At 41.3% G+C, this 20,669-nt stretch overlaps 1 protein-coding gene across 1 annotated transcript; it reads right to left on the bottom strand.

Moving 5' to 3' along the window:
* Nucleotides 1–18,006: 18,006 nt before the first annotated feature.
* On the bottom strand, nucleotides 18,007–19,871 carry LOC111250036 (enoyl-CoA hydratase, mitochondrial-like). Its single transcript, XM_022804643.2, has 2 exons — nucleotides 18,777–19,871; nucleotides 18,007–18,491 (listed from the first exon to the last, which is right to left on the bottom strand). The coding sequence occupies exons 1-2, from the start codon at nucleotides 19,449–19,451 to the stop codon at nucleotides 18,270–18,272; spliced, it is 897 nt and encodes a 298-aa protein (XP_022660378.1). The 5' UTR covers nucleotides 19,452–19,871; the 3' UTR covers nucleotides 18,007–18,269.
* Nucleotides 19,872–20,669: the final 798 nt, after the last annotated feature.

Here is a 20,669-nt window from a genome sequence, read left to right as displayed (position 1 = left end):
CTTAGGCCCCCATGTTCGATCCAGTGCTATGAACCGACAAAAACATGTAAAGTTCTAAACTTGCAGAAAAGCAAGCTCCTTGGCCTTTCGCTCTTTCGGCCAAGGCGGCGAAAAAGACTTTTGAAGAACTTGCCTGTATTTGGAAAGCCGCACAACCGCCTGCCCTTTATGCGATTCATCAGCTAAGTGCCTCGTAGCTTACTTGGTACAAAGTCCTCAGCAGAGTAGACTTGACACATCCGTAACGGTTAGTGCATTTCTCTTGTGAAACGCTGGCTCAATGTTCCGGCGGTTCGGAGCGGCAAAATTTAAAAATTCTAATCACCATAGAAAAAGAGTGGGACACACGAAAACAGCAGTGTAGCGTACAGCATTACAATTAAGTCGAGTTTATATAAAAACGCGTATGACATAAACAGTGAGATATGGCCGTCTAAGCGAATAGTAACCAACTCAAAAAGATTCAAAGGACAGATAAGTATGAACGGACACGGAATGAGAACAGCCATGTCAGTCAAGATATATCGTACGTATCAACATAATTAGCCAAACAACACGACGAGTCGACATTTTGGCTTAATTTACAAAAAAGAAAAGAATACGCCGAAGAAAGACGACTAACGCAAAGCGTTGCAAATACCCCTGTCGACAACTCTCTTTATAGGGACCGACGCCAGGGATCGAGTTGACCCCGACCAAAATGACGCAGTAATCTGATAACAGTGGGGTGACGCGTACGCAAAAATTCGCTGCTGCTCTTGTTGGTGCCTCATGCCAACCTCTAACATTATTCCTACAGCTAACATCGTATCCCGCATCTGGCAGCCAGCGACTGTCTGATTCGCAGTTCGCAACACAACAGGCATAGTTCGGGTTGGTATCTTGTAAGTAACACTGAAGCAGGCCTCGGCCAATTGGGGGCTATCTGAACTCTCCACAGGACAGAAATTTTGCAGCTAGACTTGAAGACTCGGCCGATGAACGTGGGTGCACCACAAGTTGATGTCACACAGGAAAAGAAACATTTTATCTTGAAAATGATCCCCAACCCCCTGCATTTTCAATGCGGCTAAATGCCCCTGACGAGCGCCGTTTTTACCAGGACTGTAAAAAAGGAAAAGGGGTGTTGCGTGTCAAAATAATTCCAGCACAAGTCGATTAGAAGAGCATTGAGCCCGACACTAGCAGCGACAGTTAGAGGCGCGTCTCTTAACTGGATGCGTGTAATTATCTTTTCAACGTGAATTTAGTTAGGTAGTAAGGTCGACGGCAGGAAAAGCAATTGGACAATTTGTATTTTTCAAGAGGCAAATTATGATATTGCACCATGCGTACGTAGCATTCTAAGTTCTTTCCGTATTAATTCATATATCTGTGCTTGCGATCTCGTACGGGCGTAATGGACACGTAACTCTATCTAGCGCCAAAAATAAACATTAAAAAAATAAATAAACGCCCATATTAATTGCTCCTATATGCCATTGTTGTTGTTGTTTAATGGGGCTTTGTTGAGTCCAACGTGTTTTTGCAGACTTCATTCGTATAGAACGTTCTGCATTGGGGCATATAAGAAAAATGTATTACTTTATTGTAGCTAAATAATTTCCTTTGGCATTGCCAAATGGGTGCCCCATTGTTTCACTGGCATATCTAATTGCGGCAACGGTGATTTGCTCAAGTAAATCCGAAAAAACGCCGCGAATAATTCGGGATAGAGTGACAACGTCAACCTAAATTAGCCTTACAACAAAAAACTTTGCATTTACACTTATTCTATTTAGAAATAAATAAAAACCCCTAAGAACACAACTCGGAAACGTACGAATTAAATTGTACATCCCAGAGAGATTTCCAAAGGCTACATTGCTATTTAAACGAAAATACTTTTAATATCACTAAATGTATGGTACGTATTCCATAAAGGAATTTTGGGCTACTCAAAGTTAGCTAGATAGCTTGGCATAGTTATCCAAATAAACGAAGGATAACGCTGGTGATACAACGTACCCTTTTGAGATCGCGTTTCCCATTGACCCGACACAATAATCTTAGACTGTGATGGGTTATCATAAAATCTTGCCTGGTGTTACCTGTCATTTTCTTTTAAGAAGGTTATTTACTTCGAAATATCGGACCCGTCGAACTTTTTCGCGTACTGCAATTTCAAACGTTCGTCGGGACGTACTAGATACCGTATTGAATGCTCATGCACGATGGTACAATTTTTAGAGATTTATGAACCAAACCGTAGCACTTTAATATTATCTATATTTATACGGCGCCAACATAACCTATTGATTTATTTATTATATCGATTAAAGATCACTACGGTACCTGATGTTCTACCGTCAGCGCGTTAAAAACGTGTCCGCGATTCATGTTTATCTAAATACTAAAATAAAATTCTGTGAAGTAAAATAGAACGTAAGTACACGATGTTGCTCGCGTATTTTCTATCGTTTTGCTACTTTGTCGCAAATATACAATGTATGTCTAAAATCTTATAAGCATAGATGCTGGTTCTAAGCGGACTCTGCCAAAAGCTAGTCACTTAGCAATATCCATCGAAGACAATGCGCGTATGACGCCGCATTGTACCACCTCTTATGCAGATATCCGATCGAATGAAAAGCCATTGCTCCATATATGATTCGTCGTAAATTTCATATACACCGGTTCATTCCGTCCCACCTTTTCAGGCTTCATTTATCAAAATCCATCTCCGTGATTGTTCTTTCACCTGAGAAAATTCTTATAGGCAAGGGTTTTACATCTGCGTCTAAATGGCGGTGCATATTTCTATTCTGTGCTTCAAGAACGAACGTATAATTCAGTCAGGTTTTTCAAATTGCTCAAAAAAATTTGAATTTCGTAAGAAGCAATGGGAGCCATCTTTACTTCGACCGAAGCCAGTGCTATGCCCAAGAAAATTTAAAGATAGCACCATCCTCACGACCATCGCCCGCCGTACTCGGGTTCGGACATTTGATAGACATACTATTACTCAATAACCTTGTGAATCTTCCTATAGTAATATCCCTCTATTGGCAATAACCGGATATTCGTAAGTACAGGGAACAGAATACAAAAGGGTCCTCAGATTCTCATACGACTTCATCCTGAATTAGTAACCTCGGACGAAGCTGGACAACTTCAGTCCAAAACTTGGATCACACTATTGCAAAACACTCGCCTGAAAGGTTTACATACGAAATACCTAATGCAAGCTTCTTTTCACCCACAATTTCACACACGACCTAAAGCCAGTCTACAGACTGAAACCATAGTTCTTACATATATCTTTTGTTCTCTTTGCAATATCTGACACTTGTTACTCAATTATATAATAATAATAATAAATAGATTAAAGATGTTTCGGACAGTTTATCTCTACCAAAATTCTACAAACACAGAGGCGCCAAAAATAGCTGGGTCAATGTAGCGCAAACTGTAGTCTTGCGACGGAGCGTTTGGGTTTGTTGCGTTCAGCTTTTGTGCTAGCGAACACATAAATCAACTGGGTCCCTCGCAGATCGCGCGTAAATGGGACACGAAGAGTTGTTTCAGAAAGGTTACTTTAATCAGTAGACAACAAATACGCAGGCGGTTCAACCTCGATTTAGCACAAACTAAAAACATCCTCCCAGTGACGTCTCAGAGGTCCAAAACATATTTGGTGGCACCTTTGCTCGAGCTGGGCAGGAGAAGGACAATTAAGGCCAGGCAGTGAAAAGGACGATGTGCCATTGAAACGCTGCTGTAACCCGCACTTCTTGGCATCCTTTTAGGTCTATTGAGAGCTTTTTGCATTCAAAAGCCTCAGGAAAAATCTTTACGAGAAGGCGTCGTCGTCCTCATAGAGGCCACATACACTCAAGCGTCAATACAACGGAGTGCAATGCAATGCAATAAGACAGGCTCACGATGAGGGTGTGGTCATGGACCGCTTTTGTATCGTCGAAACTAACCTACGGGATGCTTGGTCTGAGGGCGGAAGCCGATGAAGACCACCTAATTGATAAGTTTCAAACGGGAGAAGATGAATGTAACTGCGAGCGGCTAGCTAGCTGGCGAGATCCAACTACGATGGGAACATGTAACTGGATAGTTGGTTCTCGAGCTTGAACGAAAGCTGACCGATTCTCGTAAAACTACCAATTGGTAGCATTGACCAAATGAACGACCTAATGGTGAGTAATAAGCGAATAAATAAGAATCGGTATATTAGATAAATATGAGATTTGATAAGGTTAACAAATCCTTGAAGTGTCAGAAAAGAATTATTGGATTTGTATAGTTGATAAATAAAAGTTCGATTATGTAAAAGCACTAATGGCAAAAAGTTTCTGAATTTTCGAACAAATTCTCGAAATTCTGGCTGCTAAATTCTAGAAACATCATTGATTTGGGTACGACGTCTAAATATAATGGGTAACTCAATGCTATGTGACTGTCTGATAGAAATAAGGCTATAATATAAATAAATAATAATCATAAAAAAAAGGTATAACTTTCGCTTAATTTTAGCTTAGTTTACAATTTATGTGCTTCTCAAGTTGTTAACACCTATCCGACCAACCATTGACTTCCACTGGAATGAGAACTGTCGAAATATATAGTAGCAGTGTATGAGGCTGTGTGTATCTGTGCATAATTTTCGCAAGTACGATTGCTATCAGTAAGCACAGAGCTAGCAACATTAGACATAGGCGAAATATGTCATTAGTTCGTAGAGATTGTAGTATAAACGTTCCGCCTGCAGCGCTAGACACGAAAAAAAAAACACTATATGCTTCTGTTCACATGCAAGTTCCAATGTTAATCACTACCATTAAATTCAATATAAGGATTGTTCTAAGAAAGGATGTTAATCAACCCTGTTTTTTTCAACCCCAAGTTTTTGTATCTTTTATATGTTATAGTCACGTTCGGTTGTACACGTTTTTGCGTACAGGTTTTGAAAACTACCGATCAATGCTGCTGTGTTTTACTAAAAACTTCTGAAGTAAAAAAAAAAAGTTTCCATTGTGCTATCTAAGGATAAGCTTGTTTTCCTAGAGACAACAATTTTCTGCATAGTTGAATCATTGGCTGTGTGTGGCTGGGATGGGAGATGTCATTGGCGCGCATATCACCTCTTGATGAAAACCGACGTCGAGTGCTTCAGTGGAGCACTTCACTGGTTGTTGTCTCGTTAGACGCTGTCCCACTATTTTTCTCTTTCGCTCCTCGTTATCGGTCTCTATTCGAATGCGCCGGGACCATCTGCGTTGCACTTTTGCACCAGCATCATCTCGTCAGCGTAACATGGCATGACGAATTGATACTCGTGTATTCCCAGCCGACTATCATATTCTAACCAGAATCCACCTTCATCCTCTACCGCGATACTAAGCTGCTACGATAGCCAGCCCACAGACTACTTTCTGGTCAGAGCGCTCTGCTTCAGACTGATCAGAAAACGCTCTCCCGGCCGCATCAGGCCGCTTCGCACCGTTCCGGGCTACACCAACTTCTCGCTTACTAAAGAAATAAAAGAAGCGAGCAAAGAAGGTCGTTGAGAGCGTGAAAATCTCAAGTACAACCGCATCAGACGATCAGAGAGTCTGCTCTGGAGTGTGGGCCCATGACGTCCAACGCCGCGCGATCACACTCACTTTATACTCATATCATACGGTTCGCTGGAGATGCGTCCTGCGCCGGATCGAAAGGCGGACGGGAAGCACAACGAGAACTACTTTGGATACAACAACCATCAAGGCGATATATGACGTTGACGCGGTTCTGTGCGGGCACACGAAATCACGTTGCGGATCAACGATTGGATTGGGTTAGCAAATTCGTATTTGCTTGACTCCGTTTTTCGTCCGTATTTAGGCATAAGTAACTTGTCAATAACTTGTCAGGAATTTCTAAAACCTTGATTGATCTGGCGCATTGCAAATATATTAGGCCTATTTATATAGTGAGATTTCGGAAGAGGTGAAACCTTTATATATCTATATTTCCTTCTTTATACTTAGTTCGATAACTAGTACCCTTCAGGTTATAAGTAGTGAACTTTTACTGGCGCGGAAATTACTTGACGTTAGCCACCTAGAGCAATATCATCAACTTCAGTTCATCTCACCGTGTACCAAGACTCGATAACCGTGCGCTCTTCTCACCATCCCCGCCAGCAGTTTGCTGGCTGCTGTATCTACTACCAGTAGATCTAGTTGCAGCCAACAACAACGTCGTCAATCTGTAGGGAGAATTTGTGCAGGAGATAGACAAAGCGAGAAATAGAAATCTACAGAGTCAAGATCTGGCCTGCTCGTTGTTGCTAATAATCTACGCATCACTGCTTTCCAATGGACACCGATGGCCGCGCCGGTGACAAAGTCTCTAACAGTGTTGTGAACTAGCGCGAGATAGCGTAGTTCGTCCTTTTACTCGCCTATTGGAAACAACACACGATACGAAGGTGAGAATGACGGGCATCGCCCGACCTAGCTAGGCTAGCTAGCTAGCGACACACTGAAGTGCGCATACTGGCACGGGAGCACGGGACTAGTATTAGGCGATGTTAGCCTCTCATACGGCGGCCGCAGACCTCTCGATCGAGTGTATGATCATAATCGCGATCACTGGAACGGGTGAAGGGAGACAAAACATCCACTTACACGCGTCAATGCGTCGAAATCGCACGGCTTGTGGCTGCCTTGCAATGCTGAATCGATACTCAGGCATCACAGCGGCTGCCGGATCCGACACGGAATTATATTAGAGAATCAGCAGGGATTGCAGTGTTCGCCGGACAACTGGCGCTGCTATAGTAAAGCGGGCTACTGGCAAAACTTCACTTCTCCGCGTATCGTGTCCACAACCTTCTGGCAGCCACTAAACTGTAGATAGCAAAGCTGTGGAGAGTGAAGTACACACGGTAGCCGTCGCAGACTGAGTTGACTTCATTCATGGACAATTCATCCGGTAAAGTCGTTGACAGTGATACCAGTCTCATGAGCTGAAAGGTATCGCCATTGGAGCTTTTTTACATAGATAAAGCGAATAGTACAAAGGCTGGGAAGCTTCTCGCTCTCGATGTTGTCTTCAAAGCTGTTTTCTCATAGAGATTTATAAAGCAGCTATATAGAACATAATATTATTAAGTTTGTATGTACTTCTGATATTACAAAGAACATGCTAAGTAAACCGCAGAAAGCTTAAGCCGAAGATCTACACCTGACCTCAATGAAACCGTTTCAATTCTTACTGGTTCGGTGAGTACTAGCGATCAGGGAGGTAAGATGTAGGATGTTTTAAAATTCGACTACATATTGAACATCAGTTTTCTAGAAGCCTGTTACTTATACATATATCTCCATACAGCACATACCTTGCACGTAAGCTGGGATACTTCGTTAATCTTTATTAACTAAAAAACGTTCTTGTAATTTTTTTCTAAAAATCTATTTATTACATTTATCGGTTTCCAAGCTTGTTGAAGCTTCAACTACACCTAGGATACAAGCGATTATACACCAACCTATGTTTACAGCTTGCACACAAGGCAAATATTGACGGACACCTGTATAAAGGTTTAGACAAGATAGTGTCTTTAGTATTTTTGAGGTATGCTTATCCAAGGGCACCGTCTGTATCCCTAAACAATGTAGCCGTAACGTGGAACCAATAAAAGCCCAAATTACAGAACACCGCCGATATTTCTGCTTCTACCTTCCTATAGAAGGTAAGATTGCTTAGGACACGACCCAATCCTGTAAGCGATATCCCTCCAGGAGTGCGAGAGGATTTGGATACAAACTGAGACAATGTTCTTGCCATGGGCCGAACAACCCAGCCTCAGATATTTTTAATTAGGCTAGTGAGACCCTCTAGAAGCGAAGAATGACTTGTGGTTTAAAAGCACTTCTTGTGTGAATCACAGCAAACTCGAAACACTGACAAATATCTACACCGACGTATTTTATAATTGATGCCGACGTAACCATCAAAAATTCTGGTTGTAATCAATTTAGCCTTTCATTAAAAAGGCGAAGTAAAACCTTTTTTCCAAAAATATCCGTTTCCAAAAAACAAGCGTAGTTAGACCCTTGATTAGATCCTTTACCGCATCGGTAAAAATCATACTGGAATACTTTCAGCAAAAAGCTTCCGTTTTAGAATCGTTATTAGGTGCAGCAAAAAAATAAAATAACGTTTATACGTTTGCCGCCTTGTATGTACGAACTAGTCAGTGTCATTTTAACGATCTGAAGGACATTTCTCATTTATGCCGACACTAGAGTTTGACAGAATTTTGAAAGCTTTTCGATAATGAAGTTCGGCGAGCATGTCTAATCGCCTCATATCTATACATAAACGTCGTTTGCGTATTCACATTAACGCTTACAAACTTCAAGATCCGGCTCAAGTACATCTTCCTTTTTCATATGAGGTGGCCCAACCAATTTTTACTTGATTTATCGTCTCGTTAAACAATGGGAATTGGTTTAATGCTTAAAATGCCTTACTCGAGCTGTAGTGCGAAATTTAAACACTAAATACTTACAATTTCTAATGTCTAGCGACCACGACACCTAGCGTTTGTGTTATTCGTTAATACATAAGCTGTTATTCAATGATTTCTCACACACGAGCCCCCTTCAGTGTTTATGTAGACGCAATAAATGTTTCTGAGTTCTGTTTCTCCATTTTTAGAAACGCCCCACTAATCAATTTAGCGTTGCTTCTGAGTCAACCTATGTTATATCGGAGGGTTAACAACTTCGGCCAACTACGAGAGATGTTCCTTTTGTGGCAATGCGTTGTACTAAGCCCCCTATCTGATAACGACTGGCTCCCACACAATGAAGCTTCGAGGAAAAAACACTATGATGGATTACTGTTGTCGCGGCTGTCGGCCTGCTGGTTATACAGTGGCAGGAAGCACGAGCTGATTACGATGTAATCAGTTAAAGACGTGCCTTTTATCGACCGCAATGATTTTCAACAAGAGCTACTGCATAATCCGTTATATGTGATGCATACGGAGATGATACAGGGGCATGTAGGTCCACTGTCTCCCCCGGCCTTTATATGTGGTTTTGTTAAATGGCTTGCTGTTCTTCCCTCACCAGCAAAATTACTAGCGTTACTGAAGCGGCTTAATCATCACTATTTCGTTGTCACCCCCCAGTTCAAATTTTATCAGGTCTTCCTTTCTTTTCCAGATTGATAATCATAGGCATAGGATAACTGGCCAGGTTTTCGTTAAGCAGAACTTCTATGGAACCGGAACGTTCATAACCTTTCAACTTAATAAGTTCAGAAATGGTTTTACCACTTCGCAAGCGTGCTTAAAACAGATTTCAGGCTAAATAATCTTATGACCAGTATACAAGAGACACTTATAATATATCTATTGCTCTCATTAATAGCTCAGTAAGTTTAAACAATCATGAACCGAGTAGCAGAAGAGCGAACATATTCAGAAACAGCGTCTTGTAAGCATCCGAATGTCGGGGTGCCCCTTCATGTACAGCCGTTGCTCCACTAGCAGTACACTAAAGGCAGGTCGCCTTTGGTTGTCAGACCACTTTCACCTGACCACCGTAGAACGTGGCTTTGATACCAAGCTCGAAAAACAAACCATACTGCAATACGCTCATCATCTGCATAATCTCATTATCAGCTTATCACTAACACGATCTCCTTTCTCGGCTTCTGATTCTTGGCTGCGAAGCCGTTTGCCCTAACACTCATACACACAGCCACAGGGGTATCGTCCCGCCGACAAGCCCCTGACCCAGAAGCTACATCCGCCACATTAAAAGCGTACAGTGTGCTCACGAGTACCACAGTAGCTCACGAGTGCCCTCTAGGTAACTTCCGTAGCAGGCCTTACTCTACGTAACGAGGAAAAAGAAAAGAATCGAACGAAACTTGTGCCTCGCGTATTATCTATGCGTGTGCATCTGTTCAGAAACCATTGAATAAGTTCTACTCGTCGAACTAACAAAGAGTAGCTGGAGCACCAGTTCCGAAGTGGGAGGTGGCCAGTGAGAACCACGATATCGAAAGTGGATAGATGGCAGAGGGAAAGAAGCAGCGATTAACTTTTTAATTGGAGAATATGCCTTAGGGCAGTTAGAGAGCTTAGCGCCGACTCATAGGTTAGCCTCTCGCATACAGAGAGTTTACTTGCAACGAAATCTAGGTGTTTCATATAATATGCTTGAAGCTTGGCAAAAGATCATTGAATCTCAGTGAGAGACACGTCACAGGTAATAGCGAGCCTGCTAAGCAGCGCACACAGCATCATGTTTACCTCACTCCTGGCTATACCTGTTCTTGCCTGTGTTCTGAGGAAAAATACTAATTGACTGGATGGCTAGATGCCATGGTGGAGAGAGGTAAGGGTTTTATTGCCAACTACACTGACAGGTAGCAGATCTGCAGTGATGACGATAAAAATGACTGAAAAGATTAGCCCAATTCGTATCAATTTCTACAAACTAAAAATGTATTGTTAGCTGTGCCATCTGTGCAAGCGCTGGAAGTATGGGAGGTAAGAAAAAAGAAGAGTCCATTCGAATAACAATATGCTCTGATTTACCATCGTATTATAAATTTAGATCTATATTAATTTGATTACCCGCTCGAAATACGTTGATTTCACTTTCCTTAAGCTAGATTTTCATAAAACACTTTCTACACGTCATATTTACTGTTCGTCGCTAAACACCTTTACCTGCTGGAGTATCGGCAGCGCTCCATGTTGAAAAACCATGTAGGCTATAAGGAGCCAAAAGCATAAGTCTAACTCTAGACCTTAATTAACTTCAACAGTTTTACTCGACCCATAGGCATTCTGGCACTGAGCAAGTTCCAGTTCCATTTGTCACAATCCAGCTACACACATTCTTTTTTCAGACGATGAAACCCATATGGGTGTTGACGGCCGGTAACGACATATGACCAAGCCTGTGAGCATAATCTCGCCTATTAGCGACGAGATGTAACTCGGACAGCATTCGTCACTATATAAGTGCCAGGTAATGAGATGGTCTTCAGTCTTTTCAGATCGTCTGCATGCGGCATGTGCTATCTGGGCTCACTAGCTCTTGACTGAGCTCTGCTTCTTCTTCTTCGCTTACCCCCTCCCATCTTTGTCTTGGGGCAGTTCAAAGTGTTTACTGGACGCGTCAATTAGCCGTGTTTACCTTGGCACTACCCCGCTGTTGAAAGAGCGCTTAGTGTCCCGCTTGCCACGATGATACGACGACGCCGACGACAACGCCCGAGACCATCGAACTGAGCTCCACTAAGGGCGTCGATGGTCTTCAGAGTTCGTTTGATTTAGGTGTGGTGAGCACAGCATAAGCCCAAAGATCAACACAAGCAGATCCCGGACCACACGAAGTGGACTCATCGAGCACCGGCTGAGCTAAACATCACAGCAGCCTTTTACCATGTCTCGTTTTCACGCACTAGACAGCGAGGAAGCAACTCCAGCTCAGTAGCAGAAACAATATCGAATTTAGCAAGAAAAAATTAGGACGGGGGCATGGTCCTAATATTAGTTCCAAGAGATTGCCATCAAACGCGGAATCAATCTGTTTCACGACAATAGACTTGTCCACTTACCTGCCTATAAAAAGCACGTTAAACTTATATAGTGAACAATTAAATAGCCAGTCTTGCATGGATAGTACCACAGAGATTGATGAAAATATTACTTCGCACAATTTTGAAAAGAAATTCAGTTAATTTAAATTTAGCTCATTTTATAACTCAAAACTTCAGCATTAAAAGCCGCCAGTTTGTCTCTATGTGGTTAACTGGTAAAGCTATAAATAAAGATGCACTGAATGTTTTGACGGATATCCCATTTCTTGCCTTCAGAACATAAATGAATATACTTCCTTATCGCTGCTTTTAAAGAAACTGAGTCGTCAATTGCATTCTTCTACTACATTTTAAACCCAGGCTATAAAAATTATATTGGACTCGAATTTTTATTCCTAGGACAGTTTACGTCAAATTAAAAGAGCTAAAACCTGTTTATAGTTTCGCATCAAAAAGATGCTGAAATGCTTTAGTTCTATACGAAAAAATTGCAATTCCCAAACGTAACATCATCGGCGATGAACACATAACTCATGATTTGATAGAACTAGGGTTTGCGGATTATGTTCATTGTCTTTTCTTGATACGAGGGCTATGTTAGATGGTGTTTGGGAGTCTAGAGAGCGCGAAACTAGCATTCGTATAATGATAACTGTCTCAACTTTGTGTGTATTGTGTGCCCATAAATGTTTCCCACAACTAAACGGCGCCTATGTCTAACTAAGTGACAACTCCGATTGGTGCAAATAAGGCAAAGTGACTGATTGACGTTAATCCGAACGCAAAAATATATACATTCATGGAAAGAAACCGCGGAAGCCTCGACTTGTCGACTTCTCGACTCCTGTTGTCAGTTAGACTTAAGACTTAGTCTGAGTTTGAAGTCACCAATATGATTCGCTCAAATGTGACATGATGCTGTCCTGCGCAACAGCCGGACTCCTCTAGGCTGCAGGAAATATAATAGGTTTCCGTCATAAGTTGCGCATCTACTGATCACTCAACTTCGGTACGAATAAACCAACTGGATCCTCCCCTGATGATCAGTATCTTTAAGTATGAACAAGATCTGCTAGAAATGCATTAAAACCCGAATGCGTATGGGCAGCTAGCATTAGCACATTATCCATTCGTGCAGTAAGAACCCAACCTCAAAAATGCCCCAGTCATTCAGCTTCCATTATATATAGTTATTTTTGGTTGGTATTAAGTGAGAGTGTTTGATAACCTTGCTACCTTTAATATTTTCCATAACGAGTCTGAGATGCCGAAATTTTCGACCTGTTCTTACCTTCTAATACCGCAAATTCGGCCTTTCAATGTCCCACCGTGATTACCGAATGCTTTTGTCTCGTAAGCCGGGAGAATTCCCGCATGCCCTATGAACCATGTTAGTTACATTTGTTTGCATTCTAGGACATATTCGAATCCCTTTCTCTCCATAATGTTTTAATTACGAAACATATATTTATGCGCGCCAGCAAAGCTACGCATATCGTTTAAACTTATGAAAATTGGTTTGCTCCATTTGAATTCGACTTCGGGCGATAGATTATAGTTGAGGACGTGCATATAGAAAGTATCAGACAGGATGTCTGAAATCTAGGCAGATTTAATGTGATGCCTTCCATCAGCGGCCGCTGTGACATCAGAAGCTTCATCGACGAGAGATTTGAACTAACAGAAATCGTTGAAGAGATAGCGCAACTGGGATATGAGAGAGTAAGAGCGCAATGGGAGAGAACAAGAACGTACAAAAAAAATGATGACAACTGAAGTCGGCGTTCTTCATCTTCGTGACAAATAGAACGAAGCACAATGCCATCAAAGCCGCCACTGAGGTAGAACCGCAGTATACTGCATAGTGGTGCCAATCCAGCAGTCGTATACAAGAATAACATTGTGTTTGAGCAAAACTGACACACGAAACGCGACAGTAGACTAATACGTAGCAGGGATGCAAATTCGCTTGTTCCCGTAGGGGCTATATGAGAAACCTGAGAGACATGTGTACCTTCATCTTGTCGAAATCATCCAGCAAGTGGTATTGAAACTAACGTAATAATAATTGCAAACAAACGCTTTATGGTCCTAATAGTATACTAAATATTGATACACGCTTATTAATTAAATGAAATGTATATCAGTATATGCAGAATCAGTGTTGAAATTAACATCAACGCGTTTGCTGAAGATCGAAATATTTTACTTGCGGTTAAAGAGTACTCCTTGCTGGTAAATCTTACGCTCGAAATTTTTTTCGTCTAAGCCCTCACTGTATTCTATTACGATCGCTGCAATAGAAGATTGTTAATTATGGTCACATGTTTACGATATTAGTATAAGCAAAAAAGGCTGAAAAAATACGCGACGCTAGGTTTCGCACGTGTTTGCTTACTAATTGAAGAGACACAGAAATGATCTGGCTTCAATGCAGGGCAGGTTTCATTCTCTTCATTTTTAATAATTATCATTTGCTCTATCCCATAACATTGCTAATATAGGAAACGGCAAAGCTGTTTCATACTAACAAAGTGGCCATTATACAAAACGCTTGAGTGGAAACCACCCCTTCGGTGGTACTGTTTACTCTCCTTTACGACAACCACACCTTATGCAAGCTTTAAAGGCTCACCATCAAGCTGTGAAACATTAATTAATAAATCAAACACTAATTGACAAACAAACTGTTGACAAATATCAGCCACAAAGCAAGAGCCCATCATAAGAAGATGCAAATTTGACCCAAGTGAAGCACGGCAAGCTATAACAATTTTAAGATGTTGATTAGACACGAAGGCCTTCATTAGCAGGACGAGGAAGCCGTTGAGCCGCTTAGAGGAGCTGCGCTCAGATTAGGGTAATGTTCAGTGTATACGAAATCACCTAAGTGATGGAGACTTCATAGGGATCTTTGGGTGTTCTTTAACGAGGAACTATTTAGGGATAACTTTAAGACGCACCGCATAGTGAACCCGTTAGCACAAACGTAACGTAAGTAAATTCACTTGACATACACTCAGAGGTAAGTGCACAGAAATTATTATCCTATGTAATTCTTTATTTAAAGTAACTCTGCATTATAATATATATATATAATTGTATATTGCTATTGTTATTGCTAATGAGCAAAGGCAATTCTAATTCAACTGAAATATCGATTTCTTCGACGACGCCAAAACACTTTTTTATGTTTTTTGACGAGTCTTCAGTTTGGAGTACCTCACAAATACTAGTCTTGAAATCTCATTCGACACTACGACGAAACCCGTGAGATGCGCACACTTAGCCACAGAACAGCACATAGCCCCTCCAGCTTGCTCTTAATTTGTTAAAGATTTATCTTCGAAGCACTTCCCTCATCCCACTCAGTTTTTCCTTGCATTCAACATTTTAAACAAAAAAAATAGTCTAAAAAGTAAAAATAATTTAAGCAAGCATATATGTAGACTTTTCGTCAGTTCTAGATTTAAATAGTCCTTTCATTTAGTTACGTGTGCAACGCCTGATAGATATAATTTTGATATCGAATATTTGAGCTTTACGCTAGTTTTTTACTCTCCCAACTTCAAATTTGACTTTGTGGGTTCCATCTTCACAACTATCGAAACCATTTCAATAGTGACACTGATAAAACACAACACAATAATCCTCAAATCTCTCGTCGATTTGTTGCTCGGATTTAATAATGGCTTGGTTGAGGTGTCTGCAGAGATCAGATCTGTACAGATACTTGATGTCCACTTTTTTTGTATCTGCTAGCTACAGATCCTCGATTTCACAGCCTTATCAATAGAGGCCACCTGAGCAGTGAGCAAAAATCAGCATCCAAAACACACATCTAGCGTAGCCAAAGTCTACATTCTACTCAGTTCCACCGACTTAAGAGTACCAACGCGAACGCAATACTCTTTGCAGTTGTAAAACAATTCGACCGCAGCTAGAGTAAGGCCTGCTTACAAACACTTTTCAGTGACTTGTCCCTTAGGACCATACAAATTTCCAGTCCAAGATTAAAAAGGACATGAAGCTAGGCGAGACTGGACAGCATACGTCCAGTGCTAAAAGCGGAATGTCATGTGCCTGTCCTATTAACTAGATTTAGTTGTATTCTGTTTCTTTTGTCCATAGAACCTAAAATTTAGAGCCCTACAATGAAGTTTTTTTAGTTTGTCTAACAGCAAGTACTGCCAAAAGATACTAAGATTGTGTTTAATAAAGATGCCTTAATTAGATTATTATTGCGCACGAGTCCGGCAAAAAGATGATGTTGTAGTACTAGCAGTGATGCAATATGAACACATTCTTTTTTCACACGTTAGCTCTATTTCCGGAACTCAAAGGAAAGTTCGTTAGATCCGTGAATCCTCCGTGAGTTTAAAATCAAACAAAAGACATATATACCTTGAGCAAAATTCAAACTCACAATACGTGAATTGGTTAGGCCGTAAACGCATACAGATTATTAATTAGAGTGATTACATGTTCCTGAACAATTAACGAGTTCCTATGTAGAACCGGATTGTTACTTTGATAAAAAAATAACTTTTATTTTTTATAAACCTATAAATAAAAAGATAACTTTTATCTTTCTATTTATAGGTTTATAAGAAAGAGTAGAAGAAAAGCAAACTAGTTTTAAATTGTTTAAGGCAGCAATCGCTCCTCGTACGCATCTTTATCTCCAGTGAAAGTTAATCACTGTAGTCCTTATCAACAGATTAAGATGCATGTCAAGACCTCGATGTTATCGTTATTGTAAAAGAAATTATACGCTACGAAATAATAACAAGGGCTGTTAGGCATTCTCTCCTAATAACGGCTCATCTTACACTAATCTATATTTTACATCGTAATTTTATATTATTATTACTTTGATCATTATCATTCCTATCATGTAGTTCCTACTCAACGAACACTTCTACTTCTCGCTTCATTAGAAACGAATCCTCGGGTAGTTCAGCAATGTTGTCGATAAGCATTAAGGTTGAGGTAGTTTTTTCCCGGCATTCGCCCCCTCTGTAATCAATTATAGACCCATAATAATGAAGAAAAAAACGCTCTAACACGAGCGCCCATAGATGAGCTACCCAGTGAGGTCTTAAGCAACATCCTACGCTACGTGGTCGCATCTAAATACAACGACTTGTAACACATCATTATGGAGGTGAAGGGGGCCAATGCTGTTGTGTTCATTTTATGGGCATATTCCTGCGCAGTTTTTAAATTTTCGAAACTCTTCCCGCAGAAGAAAACACAAAGAGAAAGAGAGAAAGAAAGGGAACAAGCTAAAATGACAAGAACAATGTTCTGGGCTGCAGGTGAGTATTTATCTTCATGATCGTCCGCCTTGCAGTGCTACCACTGCTGACGCTGCTGATGCAGATTCCCACTTTCCCACTACATTTCCCAACAGCACCAGTTACTACACAAAGGTGGCTCAGGTGTTGTTGTAGGGAATAAAACCGGAGTTGAGCCTTGATAGACAGCCATAGGTTTTGTAACGGGAAGTCCGATAAGAAGGAACGAAAGCGCAGAATGAAGATGGTGAGGAGAGGGCGTCGAAGTCAAGCCCCGGCAGAGGATACTCGCGTAGAAATCCCGTCAACTTAGACTGGCACTACCGTCTGGTACAGCGCTTGAGCACCAGCCGTCTTCAAACTAATCTGAAGGACGGCTCTGGCCCTGTAACCGTTGCTTGAAACATGCAGCAAGTTCGCCAAAGCAGAAGAACGATGTGCACTGAAATGGAGAACACATTTACGAACAGGCGACTAGACAATGAAAAAGAGGAGATCGGTACGTTGGACAACGACCATGAACCAAGAGCGTAGGTGTATAAGGCACCTGCAGCTTATAGAGACCAAGCAAGCGGTTTCGGGAAACCTACTAAATGCAATATGGCTAAAGCAACAATGACACTGAGAGACTTGCGTTAAGGGATGAGAAAGTCAGTTACTTGTAGAATACCGGAATAGGAGAGAATAAGGAAGCTTAATATGTTGTTAGTGGGCAAAAACACGAAAGAAATTGGCCATTTATTATCATCGTTCTACTTAAGAGAAAGAGAGAAAACAGCTTTAGAAGTAGATGAGAAAGAGAGAAAACAGCCTTAGAAATAGATGCAAAAATAACAATCCCATTTTTGCTCTTCAAAGGACCTAACGCTGTGGTCACCCGCCTCCATATACCACGCCAGCTTAGGCGGACTCCGTTGACCCATCGCTACCTATCGCTTCCCCATCGCTTTCCTACTAGTTACTAAGAGCCACTTTGACACGTGCAAGCAATCTTAAGCATATTAATGTAAACTCATGAAATTTATATTAAGAATTGCAGTAAGAACTATTGAAGCTTTTTTCTTCATTTTTTTTTATTAAAATACATCGTAGTTTTTATTAAAATACATCGTTGTAGTTTAAACCTCAATAAACACTACAAGAACCTTATATACTCAGCGCGTTAGCGATGATGGAGCAAAAGTTGCCAAGCCATTCCATGTATTTATCCGCGAGTCGTTACTACCAGTTTCTATCTCATATTAGAGATAGAACAGTGCGTCAGGCCTCTTTCATTCATTATTTGGCAAGATTAAATGGTCCCAAGGAACAGCGCTTACATGTCTGGCTTTGACGTCTGCACAAACATGTCCGTAATTACACGTTCTTAAAATTAGCCGGGCGTTTTTCAATAAACGCTTTCATCCCTTCGCGGCGATCCTCAAGTGCAAACGTGGAGTGGAATGCCCTACGCTCGAACGTCAATCCTTCTTGTAAGGGCATCTCGAAGAATCGGTTTACTGTTTCCTTGCAGATAGCCGTACTTATCTGCGAGTTTGAGGCAATCTTCTCTGCCAATTTCATCGATTCCGGAAGGAGCTACGAAGCAAAACAACAGTGTAAATGTCTAAATGAGCGAAACAAAATAGAAAATGAGACTGATCTAATGAAACTTCAGGAACAGCCAATACGTGCGATGCTCTCTAATTCGACTAAGAGTAATTCGACTGATTATTTTGAATTTTGAAAAAACCCAACGCTTTGATCTCTTCTAAGTTCATGATTTGTATAAACGAATCTGTCATTCTTTAACTGCTTAAATCCAACTAACCAAAGTAGCTATTTGCTCTGCCATATATTGACAAGGACTCAAGTCGTTCTTACCTGATCAACAGGAAACACTCTAGAGACAAGTCCCCATTTCTCAGCTTCTTGGGCTGTAATTTGGTTGCCCGAGAGACACATTTCCATGGAGCGTGACTTGCCGATGGCAGCAGTCAAACGTTGGGTACCCCCTGCGCCAGGAATAGTGCCTAAGAGAATTTCCGGTTGTCCGAAACGCGCTTTTTCGCCGGCGTAAATAATGTCACACATCATTGCCAACTCACAGCCTCCACCGAGCGCGTAGCCGTTCACCGCAGCGATAATTGGCTTATGTGATTTCGCTACCTTACCCCAAGACTCGAGAAATTGGCTTTTGTAGCAATCTGCAAACGTCTTGTTCGCCATTTCCTTGATATCGGCTCCCGCAGCGAAACTCTTCTCATTTCCAGTGATGATCATGCACCCGACTGACACGTCATTATTCACGTCTTCAATACAATCGCCCAACTCGTCCATCAGCTGTGAGTTCAGCGCGTTTAGCGCCTTTGGTCGATTCAATCGAATCAGACCAACGTTTTTTTTCTCGCCGATTTTCTCGTAAAGGATACATTCGTAGCTGCCAGAATCTGTGGACATAGGCCTGCCCGCCAGCGATACCAGCAAAGGCCTTGTTCCATTTGGCCCAGCTGCGGCGAACACACGGGGGACGAGACAAGCTAGACGACAAAGCGCCATCCTTCTTAGACTTTCTGTTAAGGTAATAACTTTCTGTCCAACCTTTTATTTAGTTTCTGGACCCGCAGACGATAGGTGAGGGAATCGGCGCGAACGGAGAGGGGTCAACGAATGTTTACGAGTATTACTTGCACAATGCCGCGAAACCGCTTGAATAACAACTGTTAAAGTCGCACCCTCGAGATACGCGCCCAGGCGTCAAGAAAGGTAGCGAGGTACGCGCGCGGTCAGTTTGACGACAGCAACAAAATCTAACCAACACGAATAGAACTTAACTCTGGTAAATACATGCTGATCTGATACATAAAATATACTGAGGCGTCTAAAAGCTAAGATATAGTTACGAAAGAAGGCGTTTATATGTTGGTAACCTTTTAGTAAACTTTCACAGTGCTGCACTATTAGCTATATTGCATAGATCTATCAAAAGCAGCAAGGAGTTTCACTGAGTTTTTTTCTTCTGCACCAAATTCTCTTTCTTTCGACCCTGCGCGATTGAGTTTTAGGAACGTCGAGGAACTTCGAAAGATGGCAGATAGAGTGTTTCCATAGCTAGTTCTAAGTGTGAGTTGGTTGGTGCAACGTCCAACTGATAGCACAGCTTACCAGTTTGTTTGTCGTACTGTGTATAAGATGATAAGAATTTTGACTAGTTCTGTAGGATAGAAACGTATTCTCTAGTTTCGATGTACTGCCGCGTCAGCGCTTCCATTTTTCCAAATTGCTAAACGCATATGTAGCGTATTTGAAAATAAACAAACAAGTTGTACGAATTTTTATCTTCTTAAATCACAAGAGGCTGACATGCGTCCAAAAAAATATCTATGCTAATACGAGGGTGAATAGCTCAATACACCGGGTAATTAATAAATTGTTTCGTGGTTGAGGGAAATGCCTCGACGGAAACTGGCTCAGTCCACGACCGTAAGTAAGCTTTTTTTCTAGGTAGAGTTAGTACATACTATTCAGTTGCGTTTTACTTTTTTTAGGAACATAAGAACCTCTGATTGAATTTTTGTGCTAGACACGTTTGTCTTATGCTTTTGGAGGCCAGTGGTCCGACATAATAATGAAGCGGCTTTGGCCTCAATACTAGATAATATTTGTTCATTTATTTTTAGGCTGGCACATGCTATGTTCAAACAATTGAAATAACTGAAAACTAGTAAGCATAATGCGTCTACAACGCGAGTTCCGTAAAGAAGGAAAACGTATACA

Source organism: Varroa destructor, unplaced genomic scaffold (assembly GCF_002443255.2).
Source record: "Varroa destructor unplaced genomic scaffold, Vdes_3.0 BEIS01000004.1, whole genome shotgun sequence".
Lineage (NCBI taxonomy): Eukaryota > Metazoa > Arthropoda > Arachnida > Mesostigmata > Varroidae > Varroa > Varroa destructor.
The sequence above is the reverse complement of the archived record's forward strand: the minus strand, read 5'-3'. Positions and strand labels throughout refer to the sequence as shown.